Genomic DNA, 15,162 nt, shown 5'->3' with positions numbered 1-15,162 from the left:
GGGGGTTTGTTTTTTGTTGTTTTTTTTTTTTTTGACAATACATTTTATATCATGAATGTTTTCTTTGAAGACACCAAAGAGTTGAGTTGAAGCTTTTGTTTTCATTATGAAACCTGAGATTTTCTTTGATTTTCCTAATGGTAGAAACAAGAATATTTAAGTAAGTGTCAAATAACAGGAAGTTTATGGTTTAAGACATAAAAATTTGGCAAAATTAGGGGTTGTGCTTGCTGATAATCTTAAGATAATGCTGGAGTCCATTTCCAGTGGCTTCCAGGAGTCTGATGAGTGATTTAGCAATAATGAGTCAAACCTTTCTTGATACGTATGGGTGAGGTTTATATTGCGTAGTGGAAAGCCCAACTGACAACTCTGCTCCCACCCTGTGGAGTCATACCTACAAACCATTCTTGAGAATGGAGAATCATGATGGGATGAGAAGGATCCTGGCATACAGATATGGGCAGCGTCAGCAAGTTTTCAGTAGCAGGATCTGTTTGAACTTTGGAATGACTTTAACCTCTGTGCTTGTCAGATTTGCTTGAAGAAATGCCCTTGGAATTCACTCTGAGTTCTGTCCTGCTTGCTGCTCCCTGCTCGTGGTTAAGAGTGTGCTCTTTGGCCTTAAAGCCTGCTCATCTCCCTGAGAGAGGAAATGTGTGACACTGGGAGCATAATGATCTTGAAATGCCTGCTTCACCATGTGTACCTTTGAGGCCCTCAAAACACCTCATACATAATACAGAAGGGGCTTGCTCACCTGTAGTGGCCTCTGAGGGCTTTGTCAGATGTCTCTCTTGAATTTCAGTTGATGGTGAGCTCTGAGGTGCTCGTTGCATAGGGCTTTCTAACACCTTTGCTTGCTTTTCTCTTCTGGTTTTTTGTTTTTTTTTTTTTGACAGTTCTTCTTCTGGGTATAGTTTTTAAACTCTTGCATTAAATTAATTGTATTCCTTCCCACAGACTTTTCTTGGAATTTGCGTGGTATGTGTTGTATGAATGTATATGACCATCCACGCCTTCTTCCATCCCTTTCTCTTCAAGCTCTGACTGTAGTTGTTCAAGCTCAGTAGTACCTTCAGCTTCTAAAATGAAAATCCTGTTAAAAGGAAAAGAATTTGAGAAAAAAAAAGTCAGCATTCCCATCCCACAGTGTATGCTGAGCAGCTGGTGCTTATAAATTCCGTACAAACAGATCCTATTTCCATTAAAGTGGACCTACAAGTGACTTGGTGTGTCCCTGTATTTTCTGTCATTTTGCTGTATGCAATACTCAAGTTATTTTAAGGAATCAGGGGCTCAAATTTTGCCGCAAGCTCCTGTAGACTGCTAAGATCCCAACACCCGATGAAATTTTGTTCCCTTGCATATCAAGAGGGTGGTTTTTGCCTAGCAACAAGCTCTGTGGTTTCTACCTGAGGATCAAAAACAGAAGTGCTTTTGTTCAGCCTTTTGCGTCACTTTGGTACTGAAGGTTTTGACAGTCAAGTCATCCCTGACATTTCTGTTGATGCACAAGAAAGAGAATAATCCAGTGTGTTTTTCCATAGCAGTGCTGTCATTGCAGCACTGACACTAGTAAAAAGTACACTCATCACTGAATAGCGAGATATCCTGCAAATATACGAGAAACAGAGACACACTTCCAACAAAAATGTCTCACTTTTAACGGCTATTTTCTGACTGATTCCTTTTTGTTATTTATATTTGAAATGTTTCATGGAAACTTGAGTCCCTCTGAAAACCCACCCAAACAACCAGAAGTGTATTTTACGTATTGTAGTATGTAAATGATTAGTCATCATTTCTAAATTGCTTAATAAAGGAGGAGGAAATCTGTATTAAGGGAAGGTGAAGAGCTGGAATTGATTGCTATATGTCTCACTTCTTCTTGCCTTCTTTTTGTTTCCCAGAAGATAATTATGAAGGATTTCTTTAAAAAAATCATCCTGACAGACATTGTTTTTCTGGGTTTGAGGATGGTAGCTGTACACTGTAAGATTATTTCCCACGTTCTTGTGTTTTCTTGGGGAAATTTATGGACGGCTTTTTTTGTTTTAATTTAAGATTCTGTGGTCTTCTTGTACATTGCCAGTGAAAAATTATTTGTCTTCAGAAGTCTTAAGTGTAGCAATATGGGGAACGCATTTTATAATGAAATTTGCTTTGGGTAAAGCATGATAAGATGATGTTGAGCATCTGTGCACAAGACCATGTCTTGGCAGATCTCTTCACCTGCTGCGTATGATAACCTTTGGTTGATTGGTTTGTTGTCTGGTGTTTGTTTTGCTCTGTTTATTTGTCTTATGGTCACACTGGAGAGTTCTGCAATAAATTTTGTGTGTGTTCTGATTTTGGTTCAGATATCTGTGTCTCTGTTGGTTTTGGAGGCTTTTGATTACAGCAGTCTATTTCCTGGTTGGCTGTTTTCCAGGTGAAACCTTCATGTACTGCACTTCTTTGGGATTTTTGGTTTGTGATTGATTTTGGTTGATTCTCTCTCCTTACCCCCTCCCATCTCTCTTTTGGAAGTGTGGGGGAAACAGTCATTGGAAGATGAGTATGAGCAAACGATTTTGAGTCAGTGGTTTATTCACTCTTTGCTTGCTAAGTATTGGCTCCATGGGATACTTTTGCATGTGCCTGAGTACTTAGTTTTCCATGGTGTTCTTTCACTCTCATTGTGAGCCTACATTTCTAATGAGCTAGAATTTCCAAAAATATCCTGCAAGAAATGCCAAAAACCTAGTAGGTATACTTATATTACTCTCTACAAATTATGAAATGGTTGGAGGAAAAGAAATAGTTGTGTTTATAAATTTGCAGGATGGCAGTGATAGTTTACAGAACTGCCTGCTGGTCTCCTCTGTGTGCCACAGCTCCCAGAGAGAGCAAGACTGGAATATTGTGAAAGGCTAAACTCCACTTCTGGTGCAGCAAATTCAGCTCTTTTCACATGGCAAGTTGCAGTGTGTACACACGTGCTGTGTGGCAATTGCAGCCGTCCACAATGTAAAATATGCTGAAGACACTAGGAGTCTGGTAAAAATCAAAAAACCAGAAAATCATCTCCCATTATTCTTGCTTGGCTCCCCCCCCCTCCCAGAAGAATGATATGTGCTTTCTATTTCCTGGTTTTGTGTGTCTGCACTGACTGCTTCAGCCATGACTCACATGCAAGTCTTGAGAAGAGCTGCCTGTCGTATCAAGGCAGTTCAGCACATGGCCGTGGCCTGTAAATCAGTCTGACTCATCCTAAAATGCTTGTTTTTCTGTTAAATCAGCTATTCAGCTGGCAAACCCAATCCCGATGAACAGTAAAAGTTGCATTGCTGAGGCAACTTTTTCTTTAGGTTTATTTCTCAAACCATAACATGGAAATCTCATTTTTCCTCCTCACAAAGTGCTTCTGAAGAATTTTTTTCAGTGGATTTTGTTCAGGGAATAGGATTTCTTCCTTCTCCTCCTCGTCCTCCTCCCATTCTGGATAATTTCAAATATTATTCAGCTTATTTAATTAACACCTCAGTTCACTACCCTGGTAAAGCAGATCGCTTTCTAAAAGCGCCCACCTAGCTATTTTTTCAATAGTGTTTGACTGTTGAAGTTTTAATTGGAGCAGAAGCCATAGTTAAAAAGCTGGCAAATCTTTTCTCCTCATTCCGTCATTGATTTCTGTTGAAGCAAACAGATGAGCTTTTATATAAATATGTATATATATTTTTTTTTTTTAATGAAAAGTGCTGGAATTCGCTAAAAAAGGTTAGAATTGAAATGAGTAATCTTCAGTGCATAATGCAATTGTTAATTTTAGCTTCTTGCGTAGGAGCTGTTATGACTTGAACAGCCGGCTCTAGCCTTCATTAGAGAAGAAGCAGGCAGTTTTGAGACAGGTGGAGCTGGATCAAGCTGTGAAAGTGACTTGCTGGAAACTGGTCATTAGTTTTAGAAATCTGGTCCTGTCTTTTGCACCCCTCCCTTGTGCCATGATCACTGCCGGTGTTATTTATTTTTCGTCTTTTCCAGGTTGACTATGGTGCGTCAAGCTCTCCGAAGGACCAGCATGGAGATTGGCACTCTGAACTGTTAATAGGGACATGGGACTCACGTTGCCGTTGATCATTTGTGTGGACTTAACCAGCAAAGACCAACAGAAGACGCTAGAAAGGCAGTTGGAATTATAGCAGTTTTTCAGGTAAACGGCTTCTTTGGTGCAGCTGATCCCAGTGTCATTGTTTTTGTGAGCACTGTGTAAAGCATGTAGACGAGCTGCAGGTGAATCTGCTCATGAGGAGCTTGTGCGTGCATGTGCATTTCTTGATGAAAATCCTGATCAAATTAAGGGTTATTTAACAGACCAGTTGAATGTCTTGAAGCTCATGTTTTGAATTTTCATCAAAGCAGTTTAAGTTTCAGTCGTAACTGCAGAATAGCCAAAATCATCGGCCTTCTTGGGGATAGTGGTGGGAGAAAGGAAAATCACAAATTAGCTCACAGTAAGACAAGTCAAGCTTCAGGTTAGTTTCATATTCCATTCAAGTTGTTTATGAAACTTAGAGCTTGATTTCTTGTGAAGTTCACAGTCCTTCTCAAACTGGAAGATTATACAGGAAATAGTATTTGCTTGCAATGTGAAAACAGAAACAAAACGTGGGAGAAATAAGTGCTTATAACTCAGTATGCTTTAGGTTTTTTCACTTAAAACATGGCTTAAAGAATTAAGGTAAGCTATACTGGTTCTGTTGAATTTCTAATTTCAAACTTTAAGAAGAAAGATGGCAAAGTGTGATTTTGCTTCATAGCTCCCATTTCACTGTTGAGAAGTGGCAATATGTTGCAAAAGGCCCTTCCTGAAATAACTTCACTTTTCAAATACAGTTGTTTTTCTTGAAGATGCTTCCTAAGTGAAGTGGATGGGGAAAGAAAAGGTAAATTATTCATGAGTCTTCTTTGACAATTGATCAGTGGGGGAGTCTTCAGGAGGGATCTGGGGGCAGAGAAAGAGAGAGAAAATAATAGGCTTTAACTCTGAAAAGCCTTTAAAGCTTCTGTACAACAGCCCCATTGTAAGCTGAGAGTAAATGCAGTTCAGTTGAGAATTCTTCATTAGAAGTACCTGCCAAGGGCTTTCTGTACAATTTTCCTAGTACTGAAGAGTGACATAGGTTTTGAGAAGAGGCTTAAGGTTTTAATAATGGAGCTGTTGGTTTGATCCCTGAAAATGTTGACCGTGATAGCTTTATTGCCAAATTTAGAGTTCATATTTATCTTGAATTATTACCTTTAAAAAAAAAAAAAAAGAGAAATATATATTTATAGTGATAATGGGGACCATGGCTTCTGCTATGCATAAAACCCACGGCTGAATATTAAAAACAGTGCTAATGCTTGGTTCTTTTTTCTGTTTGCTTGGCTATTATTTTTATTCAAAGAAAATTGAAAAATAAAATTAGAGGAGGGGAGCATCAAGATGCCAGAGACCTAGACTGGGTCCTTTTTGCCTGGTACCATGGAGCTTTGTGGTAGAGAATCCTTCACTGTCCCTGCCTGAACCTTGACAGTCCTTGGGGTGGGGCTGGGGAATCTCAGCACATTACCTTAAATCTGCCCTCCACAAAGTTTGTTCAGATCTGCTTGCTTAACCTGACACAATTCTGCTGTTAACCAATGTTGTTGATTCAGTACATCTCTTCAGCTGAGACATACATAGTTTTCCACTCCCAAACTCCACATTTTGGTTTGTTTATCAAGGGAATTGAAATTTGGAATTAAAAGAAAAAAATAAATTTCATCCCCAATTTTTTTATGTGTGTGTTTGTGTCGTGGTATCTTGACCATTTAGGTCACCAAATCTTGTTATTTTAATTTCTGTCTGGAAGAATGTCTGAGCAAGGTAAATTGAACCAGGAGACAGCAGAAGAAGCTGCAAAAGAGCAGGAGACTGCCATCTCTGAAGCCAACCCGGACAACTGTGTTCTTAACAAATCTGAAAGCTCAGAAGTAGAGGAGGAGAAGCTCAGTGATTCCAAGACAGAGCTGCAGGTAAGAGAGGACTAGTGAATGGGCATTTTAGATATCAATGTGTTAACATTATTTTTCCATTTCTGTTATTTCTTTCATTGCCTACACTTGCCCCATTTTTCTTATGATTTTGAGACTGTTTCTATTTTTTCCTTTTAAAATTATTTATTTATTTATTCATTTTGGGTTCTTTTATTTCAATATAAAATAAATGTTGTTATTTGTTACACCTTTCAAGCTCTTTAGGCTGCTGTCCATGGTATTACTTTTTCTGCAAAGTTAATATCTAGACATCTGTTTTAAAGCTTGGTGAGACATTTGACTGTTTTCCCTCTTTGGGGATTTAGAAAACTACCTTGATCTCATGAATTTACAGGTAATACTAATAAATAATTACTTAATGTGTGGTTTGGTTTATAGGTATTACTGCCAACAAAAAGTTGTTATGCAAAGCCTAAGAAGGTAATTTGATAAGAAGACTTTATCGGATGAGGGGTTTTTAATCCTTTTTGCTCAATCGAATAAAAAAATAAAGGGGGAGACGACAATTTAAGAGGAATTTGGAGAGGGGGAGCATTTCCTTAAGTATACCTTTTCTTACATTTTTATTATATGCAAAATTACAGAACACTGTGTAATGTTTTTTTTTTTTCTTGTTTATACCTGTTTGTAAAATGAATGAAAATGAACAGAGATGATTATTGGTTTTCCCTGCTTTCCAAACTTGGTTTGGGGAAGTTGCTTTTGCAGTCAGCAACTGATTTAAAACATCAGATAGAAGTGATTTAGTCTCTTTACTGGTAATGCTTTCATTATGCTCACTGTCCACTGAAGTGATAACTGCTTCTCTTTTTTTGCTATACCCAGAAACGAGGGGCAAATCAGAAAAAGAGATCCAAGGTAAGGGTCCATCTCTGTTTGGAGTAGGATGAAGGATTTCAGTTAAGTGTCTTTCTGCAATCAAAATTACTTTTTTTCATAACTTGTCTGGTTGAGTTTTTTGTTAGTGTTGCAGGTTTTTTCATGCCCCCTACCCTGTATCCTTTTACACAAAGGCAAAGAACTGCCTCCAGATAGAATGTGTCAGGCTTCCCTTTATCCATTCTAATTTAATGCTGCTGGGCTTGCTGTGTCCTTGTGTTAGACAGCATGGGTGCTTCTATGCACCACTGGAAAAAGAAAGCATTCTCCTTTTGCTTTAGTAATTAATGTTTCTGTTGGAATTTTATTTTAATGGAATAATCTTGACATAAAGAAACAGAGATTGACTAGCTCCCTAAGGGGGGGGATGGGTGGGGGCAGGTGTGGAAAGGAGCTTCTAGAAACAAATAGAACCCTAAAAAACTTCTTTTAATTTTTTAAGTGCAGATCTGTAATAGACTTATATTTTATTGTCCATGTTTCTTGGATATATACTACTAGAAGAAGGGGAAGGACTCCCAGAACAAACGAAAAAAAAAACCCAAACCAAATGACAAAAGGAGCCCTTGAGTTTATGTTAAATTACTTGGACTGTGTGTTCTTTGTTGTAACAATTTTTGGTGGAAGTGAGTGAACTGTAGCGGAAGTGATAAAAGCAAAAAGAAACCCACCACCTTCCCTGTGTGGCAAATGTCTTGCTGCTTAGAACCCTTTTTTATCCATGTTATATCCAGGCAATTGCATTTTTTTTAGACTGGGTGGGGAATAGTTATTTGGGATATTTGGGAACAGCTGATGTAGGCAGCTTATGTGACTTGGGATCAGTAGTAGTGTTTCCTGTTTTGTTCTCTCTCTCTCTTATTCAGTCAGGAGCCAAGGGAAAGCTCGTGCGGAGTCTTGCTGTGTGTGAAGAGTCATCCCCTCGCCCGGGAGCAGAAAATCTTCATGACAACCAGGTACACTTGCAGTCATTGCTATTAGCTGCATGGTTGACCTCCATCTCCAGTTGCATGATTGTGTTACTTAATTGGGCATTTAACAATGTCTTTCTTGGGGGAAAAATTACATCGGACAATGAACATGTTTTTATGGTTATTACTGGTTTAGCGTGAACTTTAATTTGAAATACGAGTTTTATACTATATCACAGGGTGTTGTTTGCTTTTTTTTCCAGACCCCCTGAAAATTTCAGCAAATGGAAAAGAATTCAAAAGAATTCAGATTTTAAAATTTAAATAAATAGTAACAATCAAAAAGAATATTAATATGTTCTTTCCTCTTAAGGCTATCTCTTTCGAGGCTGCACCAAATACAGTTATGAATATGCTCTGATTTGTGGTTCTTCTAAGACTTCAGTTCATATCAGTGTCCCCCTTCACATAAAATTCAAATATCCTTCATTCTCTAAAATACCTTGGTAGAGCCAGGTATGCCTCCTACTGAGTGGCATTCATTTTTTAAACTCTTAGTGTAAATTAAACTATATCAAAAAACGTGTATTTGAGTTTATCTGTACTGGTGGTGTTGTATTCCCAGCAGCTAGTAGAGTTCTGTCCTCTGCATTCCTCACCTCAGACAATAAACACTGGTGGCAGTCTTTGCAGACTAACTTCAAAAAGTACTCCAAAAAGCAAAAGTGAAGCCTCAGTTACTCCTCTTTGCTTGCCTGGTGAGAGCAAGGCTTAAAAATACCCAGCTAACTAAAACGCAAAATATGATGAACACTGCCTCTAATTTATGAGATGTTTATGTGCAACTGAAATCAGCTATCGAGAGAGCTTGAGTAAGTGGCTTCTTGTGAGCTTAGCACAAAAATAAAAATGACATTTAAGTGTACTTTCTCACTGTTTCCTCTATTGACTTGAAATGAAACAAATCTGTCTCTCCTCTTAGCTCATAAGTAAGGAGAGGTTTTTCTATTTTTTTAATTTTATTGAAAGACCAAAAACCAAGTTGTTTAGCAGCAGGACATTTACATGTTCTGCTGCTCTACAATGATGCTTATGCAGTAGATGGGCAGGTTATTTTATCAGTTGTTCTATTGTAGGTAGATGCTTTTTGCTTGACTTGCATTACTTAAAATGCGTGGCTTTTGTTCCAATTTTGTTTGTATTTTCTATTGTTTAATGGAGAACGAGAAGGAGAGCAGTATAAAGAGATTGTATTAGGCATTACTGGTAGTTTACATTGTACTGCACAGGACCTGTACTAAACTACAGAGAGACTGGCAGGTTTTGAGGCAAAATCCCTATCCTTACACCAGGCAGCGGGGAGGTTTCTGTTTCACATAGCCGTTGGTCTTACCTGACTGACCAGCCTCAGCAAACATTTCTTTGACCATCTTAAAATATTTATGAGAGATAAAATATCTCCCTTGACCCCATAGTGTTTTCTAAGGAAGCAGTTGGCTTGGTGTCTTTACTTTGATAGGAATTGCCCTTTTGCTCCTTTTGCTGACCTTTTACTGATGAATGAGGCTCAACTTTGCCATGGAAAGCTGGACCTGCAGGCTCCTCCCTGGGCTGGCTGAAGGATACAGGAAGTTTTGTGCCAACCAAATTGTTTTGCTTTTACTTTAAGAAGAGAGGTAGCTTATTTTTGGTTTGGAATTATTTTTTATTAATTTTTATTTTATCTTAATGGTTTATAAACCACAGGGAATTAATTATCAGAGAATGTACGGTACCTTGCCAGAACTACTGAGTATGGATTGTACTGCAGACTTGATGTTTGTACTTATATTTGAATACTTGCCTTCATTTTCCTGTATAAGGAAAAAACTTGTTTACCTGTATTACTTGATCTTGAATGCTTATCCAATGGTTCACTATGTCCTTATTTAAAAGAAATGTTGCCTTTAATGTTATACTATAGACCAAGAAGTGTATTATTATTGCAATTTGAAAATCTATTTTGTTGTTCACTATACTTGTATCAATGTATTTATTAACATTGTATTTTATTATTGAGAAAAATCAATAAAAATCTAAGAAAATACAGAGTAGCTTGCTTTCACGACTCTACAGCCCTTTTGTGTGTTTTTTCTAGTGCAAATACATCAGTATTACGTTACATGTAAAACAGTATTTACTGTATGTTCATATATGTGCTTTTCTGTAAAGTCTGTCATTTTCATCAGTGCATTTTTAAGAACCACTGTGAAGTTTAGGATTAATATCCTGGGAACAACGTGGCCAGTTACATTTTTCTCCTGTTGAAAAGCTAGCACCACAGTCACTCTGCTCTGGGCAGGGCAGGGAATCAAGTTATCCTTTGGGGTTATTTGGAAATAGTTGATACAAAGTTTGTTAGAATGAGAAATCAAACTGCCATTTGAAGTGAAAGAAAGCAGACACAGCATTAGGTCTCTGAGTGCAACAGAGCAATTCAGAAAACATTTCTCAATATATCCTTATCTCAAATGACCAGGAATTCCCACTCTTTGCCTCTGTAGGCTCAGATTTTGTGTAAGACATAACTAACAGCAGTAGGAATGAAGGGTAGTAGGTCAGGTTAAATTTTGGGTCCAGGTCTTCGTTGCTCTTTTACAATGCTTTTCATTTCAAGTCTTTTGTGCCACATTCAAATTTCACAAAAAGTCAATAATGATTAAGCTGAGAAGTTACCAATTTCTGTCTTACTGTGGCATGTTTATGCTGATGCCTTGTTTTATTAGGATCTTGTCTTACGTGTCTTGTGATGGCTGATTCGTAGTTCTTTAAAGAATTCAGAAACCTAAAATTTGTAATAATTAATGGAAACATCTTTTGGATTTGTAATGGTTCCTTAAAAGCACACCCCTTACTTTAAAATTTTCTCTTGATCTTTCGGTATGCTAGTATTCTTGGAAAAAATAATGAAGGAAGGGAATTCACTAGCATTCAAGAAACTCTGAAAATCTCAAGTATTGGTTAAATTAGGTTTTCATTGACATGATGTCAAAAAATTACCAAGCATGCCTGATTCTCTTCTATTAAATAAAACTGCTTTTCCAGGGAGTTTTATGACAGTTTTCTTAAAATTTGCTTTTTTGCACTACTTAAGCATATAGTTTTCTGGAATGGCTTTTTTTTTTTCTTTAAAAGAATAAAACAAAGAAGTATGCTTCCTTCAATTTTGACCAATCCCAATAGGATTTCTTGAAATACATAAATTATGCCATGGTAACTTAAAAAGAAAACAATTTGGGTTTTGTTAAAACAAAACCAGTATAAAGTAATGTTGTGAGCAGGGAAAGCAAGTTCTTTAAAGAAACTAGAAAATGCAAACCAGCTTGAATTCTCAAACTGCTTAAAACTAACTTTTTAAAGCTGAAGCATGTTTCAAAAGGATTCACAGTCTCCGAAATACTGAATTTGTGGTGCCTTAGAGAAGTTCACTTACTAAAGTGTCCTTGAAAGATCACAGGGCACATTTTCCCCCTTTTGCAAAAGACACATCTGCATATATCTTTAAATATGAATTACCTGATAAGTTAGCAAGCCCTCTTGTATACAATGGAGTGTGGAATTTGGTGGCACTCTTCTACTATTAGAGCAAAAAAAACTCCATCTACCTGATACTGCACTTACTGTGCAAAACAATTCATATCAACCTGCAGACTTTCTAGTGAAAGGAAAAAAGTTATTTTTTTTTAGATATCTATCCATTGATCATCACAGAACATATGTAGCATTAAATGATATAGTTAAAAAAGGCCATATGAAATGTATTTCATTATTCTGAAAAGTCATAAGGGAGAACTACTGAAGTGTAGAATAATATAGTCCCCTTAATAGAAGTAGGCTAAATTTTATAATACTCAAAATATTAGAGAAGTAGTACCTACTTAACACTAGAATTTGGCCTCTAAGATATTGTCATTCACCTGGCTAAAAAATGCCGTGTTTCAAGTAGGAAAGAAATGTACCTGGCTTCAACTTTTCTAGCTACACATAGTTTAATGATGATATCTGCAGGTTGGAAGCCATGGGAAGCATACTGAATCTTGCCCATAATTTATCTATCTTTTTTTCCTAACAGGAATCAATCCAACTCCAGCTTTCAAGTTTTCCTAGCTTGCAAGAAGAAGATAAATCTAGTAAAGATGACTCCGAGAAAGAAAAAGAGAAGGATAAAAATAAAGATAAAACCAGTGAAAAAAGCAAGATCAGAATGTTATCAAAAGGTGAACTTAAAAATACTTCAATTATTAAAATTACCATTGCAGAAAGGATTGTATTTTTGCAAGGATGGATTTCTTTATTTGTGTATATGTGCACAGTACAAGTGTTTTCACACACTTGAGAAAATTCAGAACCTAAAATGTATATGTGTAAGAATGTTTTTCATACAAACATCAGGCTTTTAAGTGAAGAAACCTTCCAAACTGAGGTCTTTTATTAGATTTTATTTATTTTCTAATGTAAAATTCATCTTTTGAATGCTTAACCATGTTGGTATGAGCACATAAATACATATACAAGTATGTGTGTGATTGCATAATAAGTGTATATAGTGCATAAGACATTAATGCTCTTTTATCTAGATTAATGATAATATAGTGGCATGTAACTTGTTCACTGTAGGTAGTAGAGGGTAATCCTCTTCATTATTGTTTCTCTCTCACAGAGAATTTATTTTGAATGCTGTAAGGAAATTAATCCATGACATTTAACCTGCATTACCATCTTCTATTACCACCTACCAAGACTTCTTCAGGAAAGATGTTTTAGCTAAACTTGGCATTTCTTTTTAAAGTCCTTTTATTAATCCATGGTATAAAGTTGCATTGTAATCTCCCAAAAATAATCTTTGCCTACCTGGGTGTGGATCTGCAGCTGGAGTGAATTGTCATTTGGCTTCAATGGAGCTCTCACAGTTCACATCAACTTGAGGACCTGCGTGTACATTTGAGTCAGGAGATAATGCTGAAAAATTAATTCTGGCTACTGTCATGCATCCTTATTACCTGCCTACTCCCAGGTGTCATTGGATTTCAGGCTTTTAATGCAAATAGGGTTCCCACTGGCATGATTCCTTATTTGCTGAGTGTACAGCATTTATTAAGTGACGCAAAGAGACACTGATGAATAAAGCTTTTCTTTCCTCATTTTAAAATGTTTTTTTTTAGTGGTTTAAAGGAAGAACTTGGAAGGGTCTTGAATGGCATTGAAGGTTTTCTGTGTTATTAAATGACCAGCAATTTCTGTCAATATTTAGTTTTGATGCAGTGTTCTCATTGGAGTTGTACAGAGGAACAGTGAATATCCACCTGATGCTTCAGAATGTATCTCTTTCTTAGTTGAACTCCAAATGACTCTTTTCTTTCAGAGCATATTCTTTCAGATTGTTGCTGAAAAATGGATTTTGATTTGTAGCATAGTTAATCGGAACTGTTGAAATGAAATAAATGAGTGGAGGCTGTTTGTTTTTATTTTGCAGATTGCAGTCAAGAGTATACAGACTCAACAGGTATAGATTTGCATGAGTTTCTCATTAACACATTAAAGAATAACCCCAGGTAGGTATTTCCTGCAGTAGAGCTGACATTCCTGAAATTGCAGTTGACAGTCTTTGACTTCTCGTAACTGTACACTGTGTTTTATTTGTTCTGGCGATAGTTATGAGGGAAAATATAAAGGAGGTAGGCTGTTAACTGAGAAAAATGGTATAAAGAGTCATCAACTTCTTCTTCCCCATCCAATCACCTTTTGCTTAATTTCACTTTCAGTAGCATCTGGTCTTTGTCCTTACCTTCTTTTATACAGCTCTACGTGGTGATTGCAATAATATATTATAACTATTGCAGTTGGAGATTTGTATATGAATGTAAATGCTTTCTTCTAGCAATGCTGCACACAATTAAAATCCTGTGTTCAGTGCCAAATTCTGCTCTCAGTGCCACAGTTTTCGTTTGGAGCTACAAGCCCATCTCATCGTTAAATTTGCCTCTAAACATCCAAGGAAAGATCTGTAACATTTTTATACATTGTGATTTTCAATGCTCATTTCAGCTGGATTTGTTAAATAGGTATCATGTAATTCTGCAATTATTCCCAGGAGAACTGGGAATAACTGGGTACCTAACAGCTTGCATAACCCCTTGTACAGATGATGGAAAGTCCTTGAATTGCTTTATCTGTTCAAAATGAGAAAGTTCAAAAGAACTAAGGAATGATGGGACTCTGTCCAGCAAAGAAATGTGTGGAAACATACTGGGGAAACTTCTGAATGTTTTTGACGAGGGAGGGGCGGGAAAAGGAATATCTGAGACCTTCCAGTGAAAACCAGAGCATTTTGCCTGAGAAGTACTGTGGCATTGCCTCCTGGGAGCCATAGCTCAAAGGTGGTGTTCTTCATTGTGCTCTCTAACTAGATTAGATGTGTCCAGCTTTTTTTCAGCAAATCAATGCCTTACGGAATTCCAGTATGTCTCAGGAAAAATGTTAAAAATTTCTGTTGTTAGCAGCTCTTCTTGTAAAAGATCTGACTTAGGTGGAAATCTCATTTTCCATCAAAAAAGGTTTAAAAAAGACCAAAGCTATCCATAGCAGCTAGTCTTTCTACACAACACATTGATTGCAGCCTGTGGTGGCTGAAAGCGTCCTCAAACCATAGTTGAGCTCATAGAAGAGTGAATCTGTACATCAGTGAAAGTGCAGAAAAGCAGGCTTTAGTCTTTTGCAGATGATCCAGGGTAAAAAAAAAAAAAAGCGTGTTTCATTTTTAATTGAGATGACTGACAATGCTTGCAAAATAGCCTTGCGAACTCTGTTATATGAATATTTTCTTCCAAAATGTCTACTCACAGTTGATGGTGCAGATCCTTGCATTTCTTTTTGACAGGGACCGAATGATCCTCTTGAAAATGGAACAGGAAATTATTGATTTTATTAGTGACAACAAGTAAGTTGAGTTCCACACTTGGATAATTAAGTCACGTGCAGGTGCTGCAGCATGGGTTGTGTGAGGGATACGCTCATATGGACTACAGTGCACCTGAGGGCTGTTACTGGCACGCTGCAAGAGCAGGCTTCTATTTCCTGCCACGTGGTGGAACTGCTTAAAACAAAGTCCATGTAAATGAAAACCTTTTGCTTTTCATTGTGTTGTAATTGCACTGGCTCTGCTCATTTAGATCCAAAAATGTAATTAAAGCTTTGAGTGTAGAGGATAATCAAATATGTTATCTCATGGCTTTTCCTTTGTGCTGTGTTATTCTAATGCATTGGAAAATAA

At 37.1% G+C, this 15,162-nt stretch overlaps 1 protein-coding gene across 22 annotated transcripts in view; it reads left to right on the top strand.

Annotated features, from left to right (window-relative positions):
- Positions 1-15,162, top strand: part of ARPP21 (cAMP regulated phosphoprotein 21) — a 197,305-nt gene that overhangs the window by 88,630 nt on the left and 93,513 nt on the right. For 13 of the 22 annotated variants that reach the window (XM_059849107.1, XM_059849099.1, XM_059849126.1 and 10 more), the window contains 8 exons: positions 4,027-4,195; positions 5,880-6,042; positions 6,442-6,483; positions 6,889-6,921; positions 7,809-7,898; positions 11,965-12,109; positions 13,366-13,444; positions 14,770-14,829. In XM_059849107.1, coding sequence (XP_059705090.1) covers positions 5,881-6,042; positions 6,442-6,483; positions 6,889-6,921; positions 7,809-7,898; positions 11,965-12,109; positions 13,366-13,444; positions 14,770-14,829 — 611 coding nt within the window. In that variant the 5' untranslated portion in view covers positions 4,027-4,195; position 5,880. Of the gene's footprint in view, positions 1-4,026; positions 4,196-5,842; positions 6,043-6,441; positions 6,484-6,888; positions 6,922-7,808; positions 7,899-11,964; positions 12,110-13,365; positions 13,445-14,769; positions 14,830-15,162 lie in introns of all 22 variants that reach the window. The other 9 variants (XM_059849201.1, XM_059849173.1, XM_059849164.1 and 6 more) reach the window with 2 other exon arrangements.

The sequence above is a fragment of the Haemorhous mexicanus genome, chromosome 1, assembly GCF_027477595.1.
Source record: "Haemorhous mexicanus isolate bHaeMex1 chromosome 1, bHaeMex1.pri, whole genome shotgun sequence".
Lineage (NCBI taxonomy): Eukaryota > Metazoa > Chordata > Aves > Passeriformes > Fringillidae > Haemorhous > Haemorhous mexicanus.
Note: the sequence above shows the minus strand (reverse complement) of the source record. Positions and strands in the feature narration are given on the sequence as shown.